The 20,357-nt window shown below is 45.6% G+C and overlaps 1 protein-coding gene across 6 annotated transcripts in view; it reads left to right on the top strand.

Annotated features, from left to right (window-relative positions):
* The window catches only part of ANKRD17 (ankyrin repeat domain 17), a 191,630-nt gene that overhangs the window by 39,447 nt on the left and 131,826 nt on the right, over positions 1 to 20,357 (top strand). For all 6 annotated transcript variants that reach the window (XM_088448357.1, XM_088448358.1, XM_088448356.1 and 3 more), the window contains exon 2: positions 19,273 to 19,426. In XM_088448357.1, the coding sequence (XP_088304483.1) occupies positions 19,273 to 19,426 (154 nt within the window). The remainder of the gene's footprint in view (positions 1 to 19,272; positions 19,427 to 20,357) is intronic.

The raw sequence follows: 20,357 nt of genomic DNA, 5'->3' as shown, positions 1-20,357 counted from the left end.
TTGGGAGTCAGATGGTGGCTTGAAAAACGAAAGAGAGTACATGTATCTTTTGTGTGACTTGTGTAGAGGAATAGCCTAGAACTTCCCCGTCTTGGCTGTAGCTACTTCCCCGTGTCATTTCTAGATAAGTTGAGACTTAAGAGACTGGATGCGTGGTTTCAGCATGCATTTGTAAAAAGTGAAAAAGGCACACAATGCAATAACATTTTAGTTAATGGCTGGCTGGAGCAAATAATTGTCCAAGTGAATAGGGTCTTGTAATGTGACTATGTACATAAAAAAAAATATTATAAGATGACAATTTGGGCGGAATTCAATTGTTTTCGTGGCCCGGAACTTCCGTCTAAAGCAGTGGTTCTCAAACTCTGTCCTCAGGACCCCACACAGGTCACGTTTTTCAGGTCACCCAGTATGTGTGCAGGTGTATTCATTACTCACTGACACATTTTAAAAGATCTACAGGTGCAGCTAACTATTTCACTAGTAATTATGTGAGGAGACCTGCAAAACATGCACTGTTTGGGGTCCTGAGAACCGAGTTTGAGAACCTGTGGTCTAAAGTGACAGGAGATCGCGGGCAGCTATTCAATTGTTCCAGCTTTTCGCTCTGATCGCGCCCAAAGTGGTAGGGTTTGGCCGCGTAAATCGGCTAACCCCGACCAAAGTGCTGGGCGCGATCGCGTAAAGTGCCGTTTGGGCCCCCAAACAGGTCACTTTTTGCCGATTTCAGCTCGCACCCCTCTGGGGCTGCGAGCTGAAATGGAGCGCTGGCAACTGATCGCGCCCGACAGGAGCAACAATTGAATAGCTCCTTCGGGCACGATGGGGGCTGGAAACAATTGAATTCCGTCCTTTAGGTTATATATGCAGGCTTCCACACTCAAATATGAAGCCTTATTTTTGTGTATTGTAAAATCACTTACTGCTGCAGTTTTAAGTGGTTTTGCATATATGTGCTGATTTTCACAGTTTCCACTCGCAAGCTGTTATAATTCTCATTAGTACACTTACACCAGGGTCAGACTACGCACACAACTTCAGGAGGCAGGTTCGAGACTTTTTTTTCCATTGCCATTTTAATTGCACACTGCAGCTGCACGCCCACTGGGATTGCACACTTACTGCGCCTCCATGCCCATTCCATACCTGGTCTGGCCTCCAAGTTGCACACAGTTTCAAGTTACTTATAAGACTGCAAAAAGACCCTGATTGTAAAAATTTGTGTAATGCAAGAAAAAAAATCACCACTAGAGACAAAAAACAAATGGCCCGAAACGCTTGCCGTTAGAATACAAATGACCCGTTTTACTATGAAGATTGCAGTGCTGTATGCTTATTATTTTATGCAGATGTGGCTGAAATGGCCTAACGCACCAATTACATATGGAGCGGAATTCAATTGTTTACGCAGTCCGGATCTCCCATCTAAAGTGACAGGAGATCGCGGGCCACTATTCAATTGCTGCCATTTTTCGCGATGATCGCGCCCAAAGTGGTCAGGTTTAGCCGCGTAAAGCGGCTACCCCTGACCAAAGTGCAGGGCGCGACCGCAAAAAGTGATGTTTGGCCGCCCAAACAGGTCATTTTTTGCACATTTCAGCTTGCACCCATTGGGGCTGCGAGCTGAAACGGAGCGCTGGCAGCTGATCGCACCGACAGGAGCAGCAATTGAATAGCTCCGTCGGGCGCGAAGGGGGTAGAAACAATTGAATTCCGCCCTTTGTGTCTACATACTTTTGGCCATGCAGTGTGTTTATATTTGAGACTGATGAAAATTGCTGTGTGCATATGGTTTATGGGGCGTATGTTTCAAAGCTTGATGTGAGAGATATATAGATAGATATCTATATCTCTATCCAACCAATCACCTTCTAACTTACATTTTGCAGGCTGTGCTTAAGAAATGATAGTTTGGAGCTGATATATATTTCACAATTTTACATCAAGCTTTGATACATATGCCACTATATATATCTCATTGCAAGTATCTTAAACTCCCCTTTATTTAAGGTTTCTGATAGAAGTACTAAGGATCACTGATTTCTATGCATAGAAGGCTGTCTGAGATACATTATAGAGCTGGATGAATGGAGCAGGACTTAGAAAAACTAGAGCATGTTCTAATTTTGCCCGTCCCTACTTTCATCTGCTTCAGTAAAGCATCTATGTACACAAAATATCAGTCTCCATGATGGTGCTCTTTATGTGAGTATCTTTCATTGTTCAGTCGTCTTGTTAAAAACCACAATGGGGGGAGACTGATCTAAAATCAGTTATATGTATGCTTGTTAATGGGACTAAATATTTTAAAGTTGTATGATTATATATATTTTCCAAGTGCCTTCTAGTGTACTAATTACAAAAATATCAGTGGTGAATTGTAATTAATATGCGCCCCGGATAAACGGGCATATCAAAGTTCAGGAAGCTCAGGAAATAACTCCTTAAGCACCTTTCAGGCTGTGGACTCGTTCATTAGTGTACTGTTCATTCTAGGTGCAAAGTGCTGATTGGTGAGGAGGCCGTATTTAAATTTTGAAGGACAAAATTTTAGACGTGATGTATGTAGCGATACAACCATGGGAGTCTCTTATTTCCACATGGGAACTATACACTAGTGCAGTGGTTCCCAAACTTTTTAGAATCACGGCGCCCTAGAGTATCGGCATTTTTTCCACGGCACCCCTGGGGCAAAAGTTTCTTATTAAGAAATTCAGCAAAACTTAAATTAAGTTATAGGCGCCCAATGGAGCAATTCAATTATTGCTCCATCCAAGCACGTGCCAGTTAACACCGTGTTTAGCTGTCTGGTCACCTAAAGTGTCTACTTGTTGCACATTTCTGCTTGCCACCCACCTTTGCGTCCGAACAGTGTTTGTTCGGATTTTCTTACCCCTGTCAACTAGTACTTGGGCAGATTTAACCGTAGCCAGCGGAACTGCTTTACATGTTATCTGCTTTTTGCGTTACTTACAAATAAATTCTTTATGCAAGCTGCCAGTGATGGGCAACATGTAATTGACGTCTGGGGTAAGCCTGTGTACACACTGGAGCAACAGGCATTCATACCGACATCTTTAACGAATGCCCGTGAACAGTGTGCGCCTACACTGGATGATTTTAATGACTGAACGATCACCGTTGTTCATGAACAATGCATGGGCCACTAGCGCATCAAACCTGGCGATCATTGCTAGCGACTGCGGGAATGTGCACTCGCCGGTACACACTGAGCGATGTAGATATGTCTTTTCGTAACGACCTATCGAGCCAACATCACTCCAGTGTGTATCCGGCTTAAGTTTCTGCTAGGTTTGCACACTGTTTGGGAGTTATTTTTGCCCAAGTTTCCTAGCAGATCAGCTTCTGGCTGTTCAAATTGGTTGGATGATGCTTGTGGACTGCAATTTTCAAACGGTGCCTCAATTGTATTGTGATCTGGACTTTGACACCAGTGTTGTGTTGGACTTGTGTTTGGGATAACTGGGGGTGATTCATTTAAGCGGGAAGTGAATAGTGCTGAGAAGTTGGTCTTGGAGCTATTCAATTCACTGCGCAGTTTAGTCCGACTAGTACAACTTAAATCTGAGAATGCCAGTTCTTGCGACTTAACCTGTGTGTTAAGTCGCGAGAACCAGCAATCTCTGACTAAAGTGCCAGCCGATGCGCTAAGCCAGCAAACAGCATCGAGACCACCACTTCATGCAGAATTCTGCTTGCACCCTTAGGAGGGTGTGTCAGAAATCCTCTAGTCTGACTAAACAGCCCGCTGAATTGAATAGCTCCGGGAACTCTTTCCCGGCGCTATCAATAGTATACTTAATTATATTGCCCCCATTGACTCTGAAAGGTGACCTTTCTGCGATGCTGTTTGTTTTTTTTAGTAGACTTTAGCAGGTTCTTTCAGTACCTCCTTGTTTGTTTTTTCACCATCCATCGGTACTTCAATTGTAACAAGACACCCATCCCCACACTTTCGCATTTGCACTACACATAATATCTTGAATTGGGGCCGAAAAACTTAATTTTTGTCTCATCTGACCGCAAAACCTAAACACACAGTTTTGGCCGGATCATGTTTCCTGTGAAACTCTGGACAGGCCTTTCACTGAATGGAATTGGATGACATCACCTAATATGGACAATAATTTCAGAGTGATAACATTGGATCCCAGAAGACATACTAGGGGCTTGAGGTTCCGGTCGGACCTCCCATTGGTGTATGCTGGACAGAACTTTGACCCAGGGAGCCTGTTTGGGCCTTCCACTGGATGGATTTGACGAAAACTTTGCTCTGCAATGCCTAATGGAGTGGTTTGGGTCCCAATCGGTTCTCACTGCTGACTGCGCCAGGCAGAACTTTGACCCAGGGAGTCTGTTCTGTGCCTTGGATGGATTTGGATGACATCACATAATAAAACTTAATAACCTGAAGATTTAAGCCTAGGCAATGACGGGTACTTTTGCTAATATATAAAAATATAAAAAGTGGAGTAAGGGGTATTAGGTGCAAAGTGTACCTGGAGTCAAAAGTTATTTTAATTGCACAATTTGTATTTCTTATATTTTACAAATCTGTTTTAAAGATTGTCTCATGAAAATAAAGGTTAATACACTTTTTAAGGGATTATAATCTAGTTTAATGATACAGTAAAGATTGCACAGCAGTGCTGTAGTTCGTGTTTTCCATATTTTTTTTTTTTTTTTGGTGACTCAATTTATGGTAATATCTATGGGTTGTATTATCCCCTATAACAAATTACATTTGTGATATGACTGATTAAGAGTAAGTATACTAGGGGTCCAAATGATTTAAAATCCATACAGTTACGTTTAAATAGGCTGGATTTGCTTTGGAGTAATGGAAGTCACTCAATACTAGGATGTAGAAGTTGCTTTACATCTACAAGCTTGTCTCTCGCTCTATGTGCCCGGAGCCACTCAATTGCTTGCGTTATAAATACGAGACAAGCGAATTTCTGGCCGCATCCTTTGGAGGGTGCAAGCAGAAATCCGCGTTCACTAGTGGTTTGGGGCTAGTCGCGGTGTTCACCTGGGAGATGCAGTTTACAGTTGCTAAACCCCTGCCATTAGTCTCATTAAGGTTCTCCCAGGTCCCATGTTCTGAACACTTACCGGGTTTCCGATTCCCTGCTTCACTTGGCTTCTGGCTAGCTGGAAAGGTGGTCTTCACTCCGTCGGTGGGGGCATGCTTTCTACGGCTTGGCTTGTGCCAATTAGGTCCTTGGTGCTTGGGAGACCAATCGTAATGCTGTCACTGCGAGGAGAGGGCGGGCAGTGTGAGGAGGCCCACTATTGGCTGCTGCTTGCAAAGCTGGTTCCCTTGTCGCCTATAGTGTTTAAAAGGTGCGATATAGTGCGTATGTGAGATTTGCCTGATGTTGCTGCTCCTCCATGTGCGACCTAAACAGCTCTACAAGGTCCAGTTCTGGCACTTTAGTGTCCATTGTAAGCACTGTTGCCGCAACAGGATTTCATGCACCACGTGATGCATTTCTCCTGTCACCATTATTAAAATTTTCTGCGTCTTGTTAAACAATGGCAATTGTTGACCTCTTACATGCGATGAGTTTTTGCTGTCCAACACCTTTTTCTGTGTGATTTGTGGTTTTCCCTTCCTTACACCACGGTGAATAGGTACTCGCCACAACTGCCCTTGAGCATCCCTTTTTCCATGCGGTTTTGGTTATGCTCTGATCCAGTTGTCTGACCACTACGATTTGGTCCTTTTTTTTTTTTCAAGGTCTATCAGATCTTCACATTTGCCCATATCGTCTACATTGAACACATAGGGCGGAATTCAATTGTTTCCACCCCCCCTTCGCGCCCGACGGAGCTACTCAATTGTTGCTCCTGTCGGGCGCAATCAGCTGCCAGCGCTGCATTTCAGCTCGTAGCCCCAGGGGGCTGTGAGCTGAAATGGGCGAAAAGTGACCTGTTTGGGTGCCCTAACGGCACTTTTCACCATTGGACCCAGCACTTTAGTCAGGAGTAGCTGATTTACGTGGCTAAACCCGACCACTTTGGGTGCGGTCTGCGCGAAAAGCAGTAACAATCGAATAGGCGGTCGTGATCTCCCGTCACAGACGGGAAATCCGATTTGCGAAAACAATTGAATACCGCCCATAGACTGAGTAACTGTGACTTTGATATGCCCCATTGTTGCATGATAACGAGGAGTGTGCAATAAGTAGACACCGTCTTGACTGTCTGGTTGTGATCTGTAATCTCTGTTAAATGTCAGTGCACAGAACCGTATATAAGCATCACTGCACACTGGAAAAATCAGCTTTTTTTTTTTACTTCACAAACTAGTTATGGAACTCAACAGAGGCCACTGGAGAGCCATCATGTTCTACGATCACTACAGGAGTGGTCAGAGTTTTGACTAACTGCCAGCTGCATTTGGGGAGTAAGCGCCATCCTAAACAAACGTGTTTGAGACTGGTTTGCAAAATTTCGGCACTGGAGACTGTTGCTGGAAAAAGAGGAGAGCTGCGGCCGACCCCTGTCTGCCATCACAGAGGATAACGTTGCTGCTGTGCGGGCCATAGTTGAGGTGGACACCAAGGTGACAGTGGCTGGTCGTAGCTACCTTACCACTCATGCAGCAGCATACAGTCACTGGGAACTGGTACGCTAACCAATGCCTGCCAGTTGCCATCCAAACACTTGCGCTTGTGGTGCAGTTCTCAATCGCAACAATGAACGCATCCTGGAGCTTGGTCATCCACCGTGCATTCCAGACCTGGCTCCCTGCGATTTCTTTGTGTTCCCACAAATCAAGCGCAACATGCGTGGGATTTATTTTCGAGTCACCGGAAGCTGCAGAGGAGACCGTTTTATCCAGCATGTATAAAACATATCTACTTTGGACTGGTCCAGCTGCTTCACCATGGAACTTTACATAGTTTCCTCTGGCGAATACTTTGAATAAAATGTAATGTTCACTTTGTCAATATAATTTTTGTGCATCCAGAAACTTACTGACACACCTCATAGTCAACTTCATATGGATGTGTTCATGTTGTTGTTTTTCTTTAGCAGAGCTTTAGAACAGTGTTTTAAGCAAACATTAGAAACCATCAATGCTTTTCCAGCTTCATTAGAAATGTTGTGCATGAGTGAAACTGGAGTAGTTCCTGTGTGTTGCGGTCTTAGATTTGCGCTTAGCTTGCGCAAAGGTATAACCTATAAATGATCTCTAGCGCATGCATTCCTTTTGTGCTAACTTCAGATTAGCAAATTACATTTGCAAGGTTAGTGTCCCTTTTTAATATTTTGTAGTTTGTATAAAAGCCATACATCCACTTCATGCTTTTGTGCTGAAGTCTTTAACTTTATGCTTGTTTGAGGAGGAAGTATATTCAATGTGCAGTGTTGCAACAGTATGACAACAGGTCACATGATACTTCTTTGTGACAGTCTGTCACTGTATATTATTTAAGATTGGTGAATGTAAAGGAGTTCTATTTCAAATTTAATTTTTGTATTGTTGAAAATCAGTGTTCAGTACAGTTTATCTAACAAACTATATTTTTCCAGTTTTTGTTACATAGATCAGTGTGTGATAATGCAAATTGGCAATATCATGATGTTATCCTCATTGATTTTAATATTTAATTTCAAGGAACGGCAAGCATTTGGCATATAGAATTTTAAAAGTAAACTTTCCACCACAACACTTAATTTTTTTATTTTATTTTGCTTGTCTGATCAATAGTTGGAGTAATGCTTCATAACCTCTCGACTTCTTGTACCATTTTGTGTCCTGGAAATCATTGGTTTGAAGTCTTGCAGTCATATACAGCAAGATGAAGGGAATCCAATCAAAGGTGTCAATGTGAAGTCAGAAGTACTTGGTGACAAATTGTAGCAGCCAAACATATACTCCTCGTCATAACTTTCTATGTGCATTTACCTACTTAACAACAGAGCTTCTGACATTGGGTGTGGAGGAATTAAGGCTTTGTCCATTAAATATCAGCTGTTCTCTTATTACCCAGGATATTAGTGGTGGTCATAACTTATATGCTATTAACAGACAGCATGAATTAGTGTAAATGAGTGAGCCAGGGATTCTTTCACTTAGGCTGGGTACACACTGCAAAGATATATCTGTAGATGATGGTCGTTCAGTGTATAAGAACAACCAACATCTTCCAGGCAGCCACTGGCTGAGGGGTGGGTACGCACCCCTCCCTGCGGCTGCCGCTGCGTGTGTATAGGCGATTGGCTGATCGCCCACACACTTGCTGATAGATATATCTGTCTATCGACTGTGCAGCACAGCCGACACGATATGTCTCTGAACGATGTCGTTCAGAGACATCGCTGGTACACACTGGCCGGGCACCAGATATATTGCTTATCAATTGATCAGCCAATATATCTGTCAGCTTTATAGTAGGCATTAATATTCTAGGGGGCAACTCAATTGTTTAATCACACTTGTCTAAAGTGACAATGAGCTATTCTAATGATTCAGCAGATACAGTAAGCAGCTTGGTCTGGCTGTCCCTCCAGGTCTCTGAGAATCTATGCCAGGATAAGACCACTCGCCCTGCCCCACATCATTCACTGAGACTGTATACATGTTGAGTTTCCATATCCAAATATTCCGAAATACGGAATACTCCGAAATACGGAATAATTTTGGCATGACTGAGCTAATGAAACCTTTTGATTTTTGATAGTTTAATGTACACAAACTTAGTCTAAGGCACAAATTATTAAAGATATTGTATACAATTACCTTCAGGCTGTATGTATAAGGTGTATATGAAACATAAATGAATTTCATGTATGTACACAATTTGCTTGAACCACAAAATTATTGATAATATTGTATAAAATGACCTGCAGGCTGTATGTATAAGGTGTATATAACACACAAATGCGTTCTGTGTGTATATTGGGGTCCCATTCCCAAGATATTTCATTGATATGCAAATATTCCAAAATACGGAATATTCCGTTATCCAAAATACCCCTTGTCCCAAGCATTTTGGATATGGGAGACTCAACCTGTAGTCTATTTACTGATATATTGTGGATAAAATGTCCAATTATTAAGTTCTAATAATTTATCTGTAACTTTAAATATCTGTTTCTACTAAACCAAACCCTTTCATCCACTCTCCTCTTCATTTGTGAAATTGCCAAACACTTTCAGTTTTGTTGCAGTTGTCGTTACTTTAAAAAAAAAAAAAAAAATCAAACTTGTCAATAGTTTTTGTATTTGCCCTTGGTAGATGGCTCTATACTGCATTCACTATCGGGTAAGAGAAATGCGGATGACTGACGGCTATATCTCCAACATATTCTTCTCCTAAATCAGTGTTGGCTAACCTTGACACTCCAGCTGTTGTGGAACTATATATCCCAGCATGCTCTGCCACAGTTTTAGCATGCCCTAATAGCAAAACTGTAGCAGTGCATGCTGGATTATTTAGTTCCATAACAGCTGGAGTGTCAAGGTTAGCCAACACTGTCCTAAATCTAAAACTAGTCAATTTGTGAGCCGAGGGCAGTGTGACATTACATAGTAGTAACAAGGAGTGTCCTCACACCAAGGACTACTAGAAAACCTTCTCCGTTTAGCTGCGAGGCTTGGTGCTATCAGCTGTCATAGTCGTTGCCATCTCTGCTATTCCTTTTTTCTACATCAGGGTCCATAGGGTATCCGCAGGATACCTTGGGGTATAGGTGATGACATCAGGCATCGGGCAACATAGAGTTAAGTTTTCAGCCTCCCAGGATGCACTAGGGCACCCCTCCTATACCCCGCCCCCAAGCCAAGGCATCTCAGTTTCGTTGGTGCCCGGAGTCGGAGCACCTGTTTAGAGGGGGGCTAAGGATAGCCCCTGAAGTTTTCTTCAAGGCAGCTGTGGCTGCCCATCTGGAAGTACAGCATGGACAGTCACTACTGACGTCCATGCTGTCCCTACACCCCCGCCGGTACCAGAATGCTGGTAAGCATCTGGGGTCACAGCTAGCGGTGACCCCAGATGTTTTGGACCATGGCCGGATTCAAGGGGGCAGCAGGGTCCCGCGGTGGGTCCCCGCTGAACACATGGTCCAGAGTCCCCAGGCAGGGGGCTCCCTGGGGACTGGCTGCAGCGTGGAGCCAGGTAACTAACCTGCGCTTCCACTACCCCCCCTGGGACAGCGGACCGCAGCTGAGCGGTACCGCTGCAGCGTCCCAGGGGTTAATTGTATGCCAGGGGAGCACGCCTTCCCTGTACACAGCCGGCGCCTCCCCCGCTGCACACAGCCCTCTCAGCACCTGCCGATTGGCCCTGTGGCAGCGCTCCTCCCCCAGGCCGGCCTCCTCTCTGCTCCTCGGTGGCCATCTTTCCAGAAGCATGGTGAAAACTGCTGGAAGCTGCTGTTCGGCGGCATCGTGGTCTGGGTTCCCCGGCATACCTCTCCTCCTTTTGGAACAGGTCTGTGCATGCAGCGCTGTGTCCTACCAGACTCTGTGTCTGCGTAGTTGAAGATCAGCGCTGATAGTGCAGGGATTGATTTCTTTGCATTGTATGTGACTTCTGCTAGCATCTGCTGCCTGTATTTTCACTTTCTACTGTCAGCCATTTCACTGTCCCTGCTCTTCTTCTGCTAAAGCCCTTGCGGTGCGGTGATTACAGGGTGGTTCTCCCACTATACTAACGAGTATCAGTGAGAGGGGTCACATACTTACCATCATGTCTGAGACTGAATTTCCTCTCCAGCTTCTGTGTACTACGTGCAAGGTACCAATAGCGGAGGGGGAGGGTAACGCGGAGGGGCTATGTCAGCAGTGTTTTTTATTGGCGCGACCAATTACTGTCACGCCTCCGGTACAGTAACCGCCCTGGGCTTGTTTCGCCAAAGCGCTTACAACCCTAGTGGGCCAGTTAGCTCCGCAACCTGCGTTCTCACAGATGGGATTGTCCCAGCAGTCGGTGGTGTCGTCACCCATGCAGGGTTTCCCGAGACAACTGATGGTACCCCAGTCTCCCTATTTCCCCTCCTCAGGTCTCTCAGGAGCCTGCGTGGGTTAATTCACTGACAAGTTCTGTACAGCATTTGTCGGATGTGTTACAAGGGGAGTCTGTGTTGCGGCCTCACAAGTGGCCGGTGGCGTCTGTCTGCTCCTTATGAGGATGACGACTGATGATGGGGAGATTCTGGATCTTTCTGACAAAGAACCTCTCCATACTAAAGAGTCGGACGCTAAGTCTAAGGTTTATATTCCTGGCCTTATTCGTGCAGTCCGCACAGCTTTAGTTATTGAGGATGATTATCCTTCGGTGTCATAGTCCAAATATGCCTTTTTCAAGGATATTAAGGATGACTCCACAGTGTCTCCTCTTTCAGGTCAGTTAGTAGACCATTTAGAGGAGGCGTGGAAACACCCTGGTAAACGGTATCAGCCTCAAAGATGCTTAGCGGTGGCTTACCCGTTTGCGGACAATTATTTTTCTAAGTGGGAATCCCCTCCTCAGGTGGATTCTCATGTGACACGCCTAGTCCGAAGTGCCACATTGCCCATGCCCTCCATGTCCCCCTTGAAGGATGCTATGGACCGTAAGGTGGAGATCCATTTATTCCCTCGCGGGGGGGCATCCAGACGGCTATGGCCGTATGTTGGGTAGCCAGAGCTATGGAGCGCTGGGCCGATAGTTTGGAGGCGTCTTTGGATTCCGACTGTTTGGCTGAACAGGCCGAGTTGGTAGGCAATCTCCGGGATTCGGCCACTTACATCAATGAAGTGGCCCTGGATATTAGTACCCTCACATCTCGGATTTCTTCGGCAGCTGTTGCTGCTCGTCGCACCTTATGGTTGCGATCCTGGAAGGCGGACGCTGATTCCAAAAAGGGATTGGAAGCTTTGCCCTTTAATGGAGAAGTCCTCTTTGGTCCGGATCTGGACAAAATTGTGGCCACACTGGCGGCAGCCAAGTCTGCATGTCTCCCATCTGCTGCGGTCCCTTCCAGTTCGGGTACGCCGTCCTTTCGGCCTTATAGGGCCCAGGGTAGGCCTAAGGCACAGTCCTTTTCCCCCACAGGCTGGCCCCAAGAAATCGGCCAAGCCCAGGAAACAGGCCTGGAGTACCAGATGTCCGGCCCCTAAGTCTGATGACAAGCCTGTGGCCTGATTGTCCGGGCCTCCCTTTGGGGGATCCCAAAGTGGGTGGCCGCCTGCTGCAGTTCGCCCAGTATTTTTCGGGAACTACGACAGACATTTGGGTTCATGAGGTGGTTTCTCACGGGTATGCCATCTACTTTCAGCACAGGCCCCCATCCTGATTCTTCACCACGGGTCTTCCCTTAGACCAGAACAAAGCCATGGAACTGCGGAAGGTTTTGCACACTATGCTCCAGGCTGGAGTTATAGTGCTTGTTCCATTCTCCCACAGAGGGGCCAGGGTTTCTATTCCAATCTATTTTTGGTGCAGAAACCCAATGGGTTGTACCGTCCGATTCTCAACCTCCAAGGCCCTCAACAAGTCCTTGCAGGTGCCGTGGTTTCGGATGGAGAACCTACGGTCCATCATTCTGCCGCTGGAACCTGGGGATTACATGGTGTCGTTGGACATACAGGACGCTTACCTGCATGTCCCTATTCTTTTGCATCACCAACAGTTCCTCAGGTTTGCAATCCGCAACGATCACTTTCAGTTCCGGGTGTTACCTTTTGGCCTGGCGACAGCACCACGTAGGTTCACCAAGGTTATGGCGGTCATGGCGGCGTTCCTGCGGCTGCAGGGAGTCCGCATGTTGCCGTACCTAGACGACCTTTTGTTGGTAGCAGGATCTCCAGAGCTCCTTCTACACCGCTTGGATCTGATGATTGCAGTACTGCAGCGGCACGGCTGGTTGATCAACTGGAAAAAGTCCACCTTGATCCCGTCACAGAGGATTCTGCACCTCGGAGCCTTATTGGACTCCAGTCAGCAGAGGATCTTTGTGACTGGGGAAAAGATCTCTGCCTTGCAGTTGAGGGTGCGCAGTTGTTTGCAGAGTCGCCGTGTGTCTCTACACTCGTCGATGAGGTTACTGGGCTCCATGGTGTCAGTATTCGACATGGTGGAATATGCCCAGTTTCACTCCAGACCTCTGCAGCAATTGATCCTGTCCAAATGGAATGGACTGCCTCAGAGTCTAAAATCCCAGACGATGGTGCTCACTCCGGAGGTTCGCCTGTCTCTAGCCTGGTGGTTGCAGACGACCCATCTCAACAAGGGTCATCCGTTTTGGGTGGCGAACTGGGTCCTATTGACAACGGACGCCAGCCTTCAGGGCTGGGGAGCGGTCACGGGTCCACAATTGTTCCAGGGCAGATTGACTCAGACGGAAAAGGAGCTTCCAATAAACATCTTGGAACTCCGCGCCGTTTCCAGTGCTCTCCAGCAGGCACATCGGGTTCTCCAAGGTTACCTCGTGCAGGTCCAGTCGGACAACGCCACCACCATGGCCTACATAACTCGGCAAGGAGGAACCCGAGGTCGGGCGGCACTCGTAGAGGTGTCCCGCATCCTGGTCTGGGTGGAGCGCAATCTCCCGGCCATATCAGCAGTATTCATCTCGGGAGTCCTCAACTGGGAGGCGGACTTTCTCAGTTGCCAGGACGTTCATCCAGGGGAGTGGTCTCTGCACCAGGACGTCTTTCAACTTCTAGTGGACAGGTGGGGTCTTCCAGAGATCGACCTCATGGCGTCACGGCACAACAACAAGTTGCCGGTGTACGGGTCTCGCACAAGAGACGAAAAGGCGTCTCTGGTGGATGCTCTGTCCGTCCAATGGACGTTCCGGTTTGCTTATCTATTTCCTCCGTTTTCCCTTCTTCCACGGGTAATCCGGAAATTCAAACAGGAAGGAGGGACGCTCCTCTTGATAGCTCCCGCGTGGCCCAGGCGGCACTGTCCGTGGACATTCTTCTGCGGTTGCCGCTACGACCGGACCTACTGTCCCAGGGTCCATGTCTTCACCCGGACCTGACTCTGCTGTCTTTGACGGCGTGGCTGTTGAGACGGCCATGTTAAGGTCCAGGGGGTTTTCCAGCTCTGTAGTACGAACTATGCTAAGAGCTAGGAAGCCATCTTCTGTAAGAATATACCATCGTGTGTGTGTGTGGCATACGTTCTTCCAGTGGTGTCGGCCGAGAGGTTATGCACCTCGGGAGTTCCGTCTGTCTAGAGTGTTAGCTTTCCTACAGGCGGGACTAGACTATGGGCTTCGCCTTGCTTCTTTGAAGGTGCAGGTGTCTGCCCTGTCTGTCTGGTTCCATCGTAGGATTGCTACAATCCCTGATGTGTGCACCTTTATGCAATGTGTTCTTCGAATTCAGCCGCCATTTGTTCCACCGGTGGCGCCTTGGGATTTAGCTGTGGTCCTGAGGGCTCTCCAGGGACCGCTGTTTGAACCACTGGGCTCAGCGGACCTTAAATGGTTGACAGCTAAAACAATTTTCCTTCTGGCTATCGCTTCGGCCAGACGTGTTTCTGACTTAGGGGCTCTATCCTGTAGACCCCTTTCCTGATTTTTCATGGGAACAGGGCAGTGCTGCGCACTCGTCCTGAATTTGTTCCCAAAGTTGTTTCACGTTTTCATATCAACGAGGAAATCGTTGTGCCGGCTTTTAACTCACCTGACCTTTCAGTGGGTGAGGCCACTTTGGACGTTGTGTGGGCCTTAAGGATTTATATTGACCGCACTTCTTCGTTTAGGAAGTCGGACGCCTTGTTTGTCCTCTATGGCTTCCGTAAAAAGGGTTGGCCTGCTTTAAAGCAAACTTTGGCAGGTTGGATTCGTATGGCAATTTCAGAAGCTTATCTTCATGAAGGCCTTCCAGTTCCATCCTCTGTGAGGGCTCATTCCACTATGTCTGTGGGTCCTTCGTGGGCAGCTCGACGTGGTGCCTCTGCAGTCCAGATCTGCAAGGCGGCCACGTGGTCCTCTGTCCATACCCTTGTGAGGTATTACGCGTTTGACACCTTTGCCTCTCAGGATGCTTCCTTCGGATGGCGGATTCTCCTTTCAGCACAAGAGCGTCCCCACCCTTGAAAGATACTGCTTTGGGACATCCCCAAGGTATCCTGTGGATACCTTATGGACCCTGATGTAGAAAATATGAGATATGGTAAGAACTTACCATTTGTTATCTCTATTTCTATGAAGTTCATAGGGTTCCACAGGACTCCCGCCCTGTCGCACCTGTGCTGCAGATGGGCTTTACTCTGGTCACCGGTTTTTCCGTCTCCCTCTGGTGAGAATGTGATTCTTGTGTGTCCAGATCTTTTTTTCTCTCTTCCTTCTCTTCTTCCTCCAGCCTATGGCTTGGTACGTAACTGAGATGCCTTGGCTCGGGGGCGGGGTATAGGAGGGGGACCCTAGTGCATCCTGGGAGGCTGAAAGCTTAACTCTATGGTGCCCGATGCCTGACGTCATCACCTATACCCCAAGGTATCCTGTGGAACCCTATGGACTTCGTAGAAATAGAGATAACAAAGGTAAGTTCTTACCATATCTCATATTTTATGTTTTATTTTTTTGGCTCCTTGTGGCCATCTTAATGTTGAAAACATAGAAACAAGTGTCCTGGATCAGTGTCCAGCAATAAGCAGGATGTCGGAGCAAAGTGCCAGCAATTCCGCTACTTCCAGCTGGCATTTAGCCACAAGAGTGCCAGTGCAGCACATAAGTGATTTCTTTTTTCAATACAGAAAGGAGATTTTAGTAATATAAAAGGTGAAGGACCTTTATTGTTGCCAGAAGTCATGATATTTTTTACAATGACTAATCTTTCATGTCTTTCCTCATTCCAAATGTCATACCACCTGTGGCCACACAAGAATTGCCTCAGGCTGATTAAAATATTGGTTTCTGATTATTGATAATAAATTAAATCTTTGCTAAAGGTGTGGTGCGCACAGAATCATTTCAGATTTTAAAATCTTCCCATATTTTCTATGTTGCCTATATAAACTGCATTTATATTGCTGTTACAAAGTTATGCTCGTTTGTGGTAGTCGGTGTACAAATCCTTTAATTTAGCAAGCTTCTTAAATGAGTTGCTTTCTATATGTTGGCTTGCCATATGTGATGGTATGATCTTCATGGAAGCTTGCTTGTGGGTTTTTTAATTTTATTTTTTTATACTACCTTGTTACAAATTAAACATTTTAGGGCATTAACAGTAAAGGGGGCCTATCTAGCGTTCAGACCTTGAGGTTGCTGAGGTGCGGTGGCTGGACTGAACGACGTTCACTGAACGTCATTCAGTGCAGAATCCCGACCTCCTATCTCTGAACATGCCGAACCTGACTATGATCGTCAGGTTGACGGGCATGTTCAGTAGATAGTCGGGGACGGCAAGGACCCAGCGTGCGCGCGCATCGCTGGTCCTTGCCGGCTATCCATTACACGGCTTTGAACAATGTGACCAAAACCTCCTTGTTTTGGTCGGAATGTTCAGTCGTGTAATGGATAAGCCCCTTTAAAATATACTAAATCCTAAAACCTACAAACTTCTATACTAAATCCTAACATACAAACTTAGGTGGAATACATTTTGGGCACTAAATTTTGAATATTAAACTTTTGTGTCGTGCAACAGGGAGTCTGCAGTGTTTTACATCGTGCATATACAGTGAAAAACCTATAAGCTATAAAGTGCAAAAAAACTTAGTGCAAAACACAGAACATAGGAGATTACAGCATATACAATAGTCATAGGTTCAGTCAAAATGGCCGTGTGGATAAGGTTTTCGTGCCATTGGGGTAGATGTATGAAGCAGTGATAAGAAAGGAGAAGTGTGCCACTGGAGAAGTTACCCATGGCAACCGATCAGCTCCTACCTCTTATTTTATAGAATGTACTTGATGAATGCAACCTCAAAGCTGTTTGGTTGCCATGGGCAATGTCTCCACTGGCACACTTCTCCACTCTTTTCATTGCTTCATACATCTACCCCACTGTTAGCAAGGGCAAGGAGGACATGAAAGAAGAGGGCTCTGCTGGCAAGACTTTACATTAATGTACTTTGTGCATTTCCTATGCTAAAAAGCCATATTGAGACTTGAGCTATAGTTTACAAAGTACCCAAATCCATATCAAAGTACCCTGGTTGATTCTCCTTGTTTCTAGCTACAGCCAGGTAGTGGCAGTGTTTTGGACAGTTCACCCATTCTGCTCCTTTACTGCATCAATATCCCCTCTGTCATGGAGCTTACAGTTCCTCTGCTATAAACCTATTTGCATTGGGTGTTGCCTAGTGATACTGGTTAAAGGTTGTAACATTGTGTCATTTCTGTAATCTTACCATAGCTAAATGTATGAGACACAGGTTTACTCATGACAGAAGACTTATGGTGCCTATTCTCATTAAAATTATCAACTAGCGTTTACATTTTAAAAAAATAATTTGGCTTATGATGCCACATACTGATCCGTCCATAATTTTTGGACTCAATGAGATCATCCGGTCATCTAAGTAACTGAAATTCAGAAGGCGTTTTCTTATCCATGTAGAGGCATGAACATTTGTACAATTTGCAGATGTCACCTTTCCTCCAGTACAGTTCCATCATGTCTGCGTATTTTTCATAAAGCCAAGAACTAGAATAATCTTTCTGAAACTCTGTCCTTTGGGATTGCTTAACCTTTCATGAGTTCCATAATGTTGATTGTGACCTGGTGTTTTCATCAACGACCCGTTTTTAGAAAATCTACAAGTGATTTACTTTTACTTGTGCTTTTGGGTCCTGTATAGCGGCATGTGTGAGCTCTGGAACTGAGAAACACATGTCTAGTGTATACATATGTGTGTTTTTGTTGTGAATCATCCTCCAAAGCCATCTTCCTGTACGTGTTGAATGCATTAGTGGATTGGTGACAGTGGTTTTTCTTACAAAAAATTTGGGTAAATGTTAAGTTGCTAATGGTAATTAATTTAAATCTTTGTTACTGAATGTTGAATTCAATGGGCTCGATTCAATTGAACGCAAATAAAGTAGCGCCGGGAGTGAGGTCCCAGAGCTGTTCAATTCAGAGCATTAAGAATTTCTTCTTGCACCCCTCCAGGGATGCGAGCAGAAATCCGACAAAAGAACAGGTGCGATGCGGTTTTCTGCCCTTAGTTCCGTGGAAACAGCATCACACCCGCCAGTTAAGTCGGAGAGTGCCCTTTCTCGCGACTAAATACCCTGTTTAAGGTGGGAGAACGGGCATTCTCCTACCAAACCGCACGCTGAATTGAATAGCTCTGGGAGCTCCCTCCTGACGCTATTTAATTCCTGTCCTATTGAATCGAGCCTTTTGTGGGAAATTCAATTGTTTGCTCGTGGCCACAGCTCCTGTCTAAACTGATGGAAGTTATTGAATTGTTTGTGCCATGGTCCGCAATCACTTATTGTGGATGTCGCTTACATAATGCAGTGTATTAGCGGTGTAAAGCCAGATGCAATAAGGTTAAAGCCCCCAAAAGCCCTGTTTTTTGGTCAGATTTCTGCAGAAATCTGACCAAGTAATGGGTGCCCGCGGAACTCTCACCCAATGTCAAACAATTGAATAGCTCCAGTCAGTTTAGATGGGAGCTCGCAGACACGAAAAAAACAAAAAAGTATAAAACTTACAAGCCTTGTAAAAACATAATTCTGTACAGGTTTGAGTCTCCCATATCCAAATATTCCGGAATACGGACTATTACGAAATACAGAATATTTTTAGCATGACTGAGAAAGTGAAACCTTTTTCTTTCTGATGGTTCAATGTACACAAACTTTGTTTAAAGTTCAAAATTATTAAAATAACCTTCAGACTCTGTGTATAAGGTGTATATGAAACACAAATTTAATTTCATGTATGTACACACTTTTTTATGCACCATTAAAAATATTGGATAAAATGACATGCAGGCTGTGTATATAAGATGTATATTACACATAAATGCATTCTGTGTTTAGATTTGGGTCCCATTCTCAAGATATCTCATTATGGTATGCAAATATTCCAAAATACGGAATATTCTGATATCCAAAATACCCCTGGTCCCAAGCATTTTGGATATGGGAGACTCAACCTGTATTATAAAGGAGACATTTCACCTGAGTACTGTGCTTTTACTCTGCTCTAGTAGTTTCCTGTTGAGTTGAAATGTCTATTACAAGACCTTGCTTATCAAAGGTGTTTGTTTATCTTAGGTTTCTTTATTAAACCTTGAATGTTTTGCTAATCACAAGTTTGTATTTGTTTTTCTATCATAGGTTGAATCCTTCATTCTAGACCAAGATGATTTGGAAAATCCTATGCTTGAGACTGCATCCAAACTGCTTTTATCAGGCACAGCTGATGGAACAGATTTAAGAACAGTCGATCCTGAGACACAGGCTAGACTGGAGGCTCTGCTTGAAGCTGCAGGTATGTATTATACGATATGCATGTTATTTACAGCAGTGTTCCCCTAGCAAATACCAGCCGGGTGTCATTAGGAAGTAGCTGGGTGGGGGCAGTGTAATATTCAAATTTCAACATTTTTCGTTAATGCAAACTCTAGATTAACAATTTTTAAATTAAATAAATTCAATCATTTTTAAAGACTCTTGCAGATATTGCCTACTTGCTGACTGGGCACAGATCTAATTGTGTCCAGCAATGCCCACTGCAATAATCTGCTGTTCAAACCGAACCCTACCTCCTAAAGACTGTTACTGAGCCTGTCACAGTAATGTAAATACAACTCTGACTCTTGGTCAGTGAGACCCCTGGAGCAGGATAGTGCTGGGTGGAGGTTGTGTGAAAAGAAAAAGGCGCACTTTTTTTCTACTTCAGGGTCCATAGGGTATCCACGGGATACCTTGGGGTATAGGCGATGACGTCAGACATCGGGCATCACTGAGTTGTTTTCAGCCTCCCAGGATGAACTGGGGTCCCCCTCCTATACCCCGAGCCAAGGCAACTCAGTTTCGTAGGTGCCTGGCGTTGGATCACCTTGGGGGTCTATGCTGTCGCTCCTCCATCCCGCCGGACCAGAACGCCGGTACTGATCCGGGGCAGCTGGTGGGTGTCTGGGATCACAGCTAGCAGTGACCCCAGGTTGCCTGGATTGTGGCCATATTCAAGGGGGCAGGTAAGCGGCGGGTTCCCGCCGATGTACACAGTCCTAAGTCCCCATCAGGGGGCTCCCTGGGGACTGGCTGCATGTGGAGCCAGGTATTAACCTGCGCTTCCACTATACCCCAGGGACAGCGGGCCGCGGCAAAGTCCGGCGTCCCAGGGGTTAATGGCATGCCAAGGGAGCATGCCTTCCCTGTATACAGCCGGTGCCTCCCCCCGCTGCACAGTGCCTCTC

This window comes from Taudactylus pleione, unplaced genomic scaffold (assembly GCF_031769625.1).
Source record: "Taudactylus pleione unplaced genomic scaffold, aTauple2 ptg000454l, whole genome shotgun sequence".
Lineage (NCBI taxonomy): Eukaryota > Metazoa > Chordata > Amphibia > Anura > Myobatrachidae > Taudactylus > Taudactylus pleione.
The sequence above is the reverse complement of the archived record's forward strand: the minus strand, read 5'-3'. Positions and strand labels throughout refer to the sequence as shown.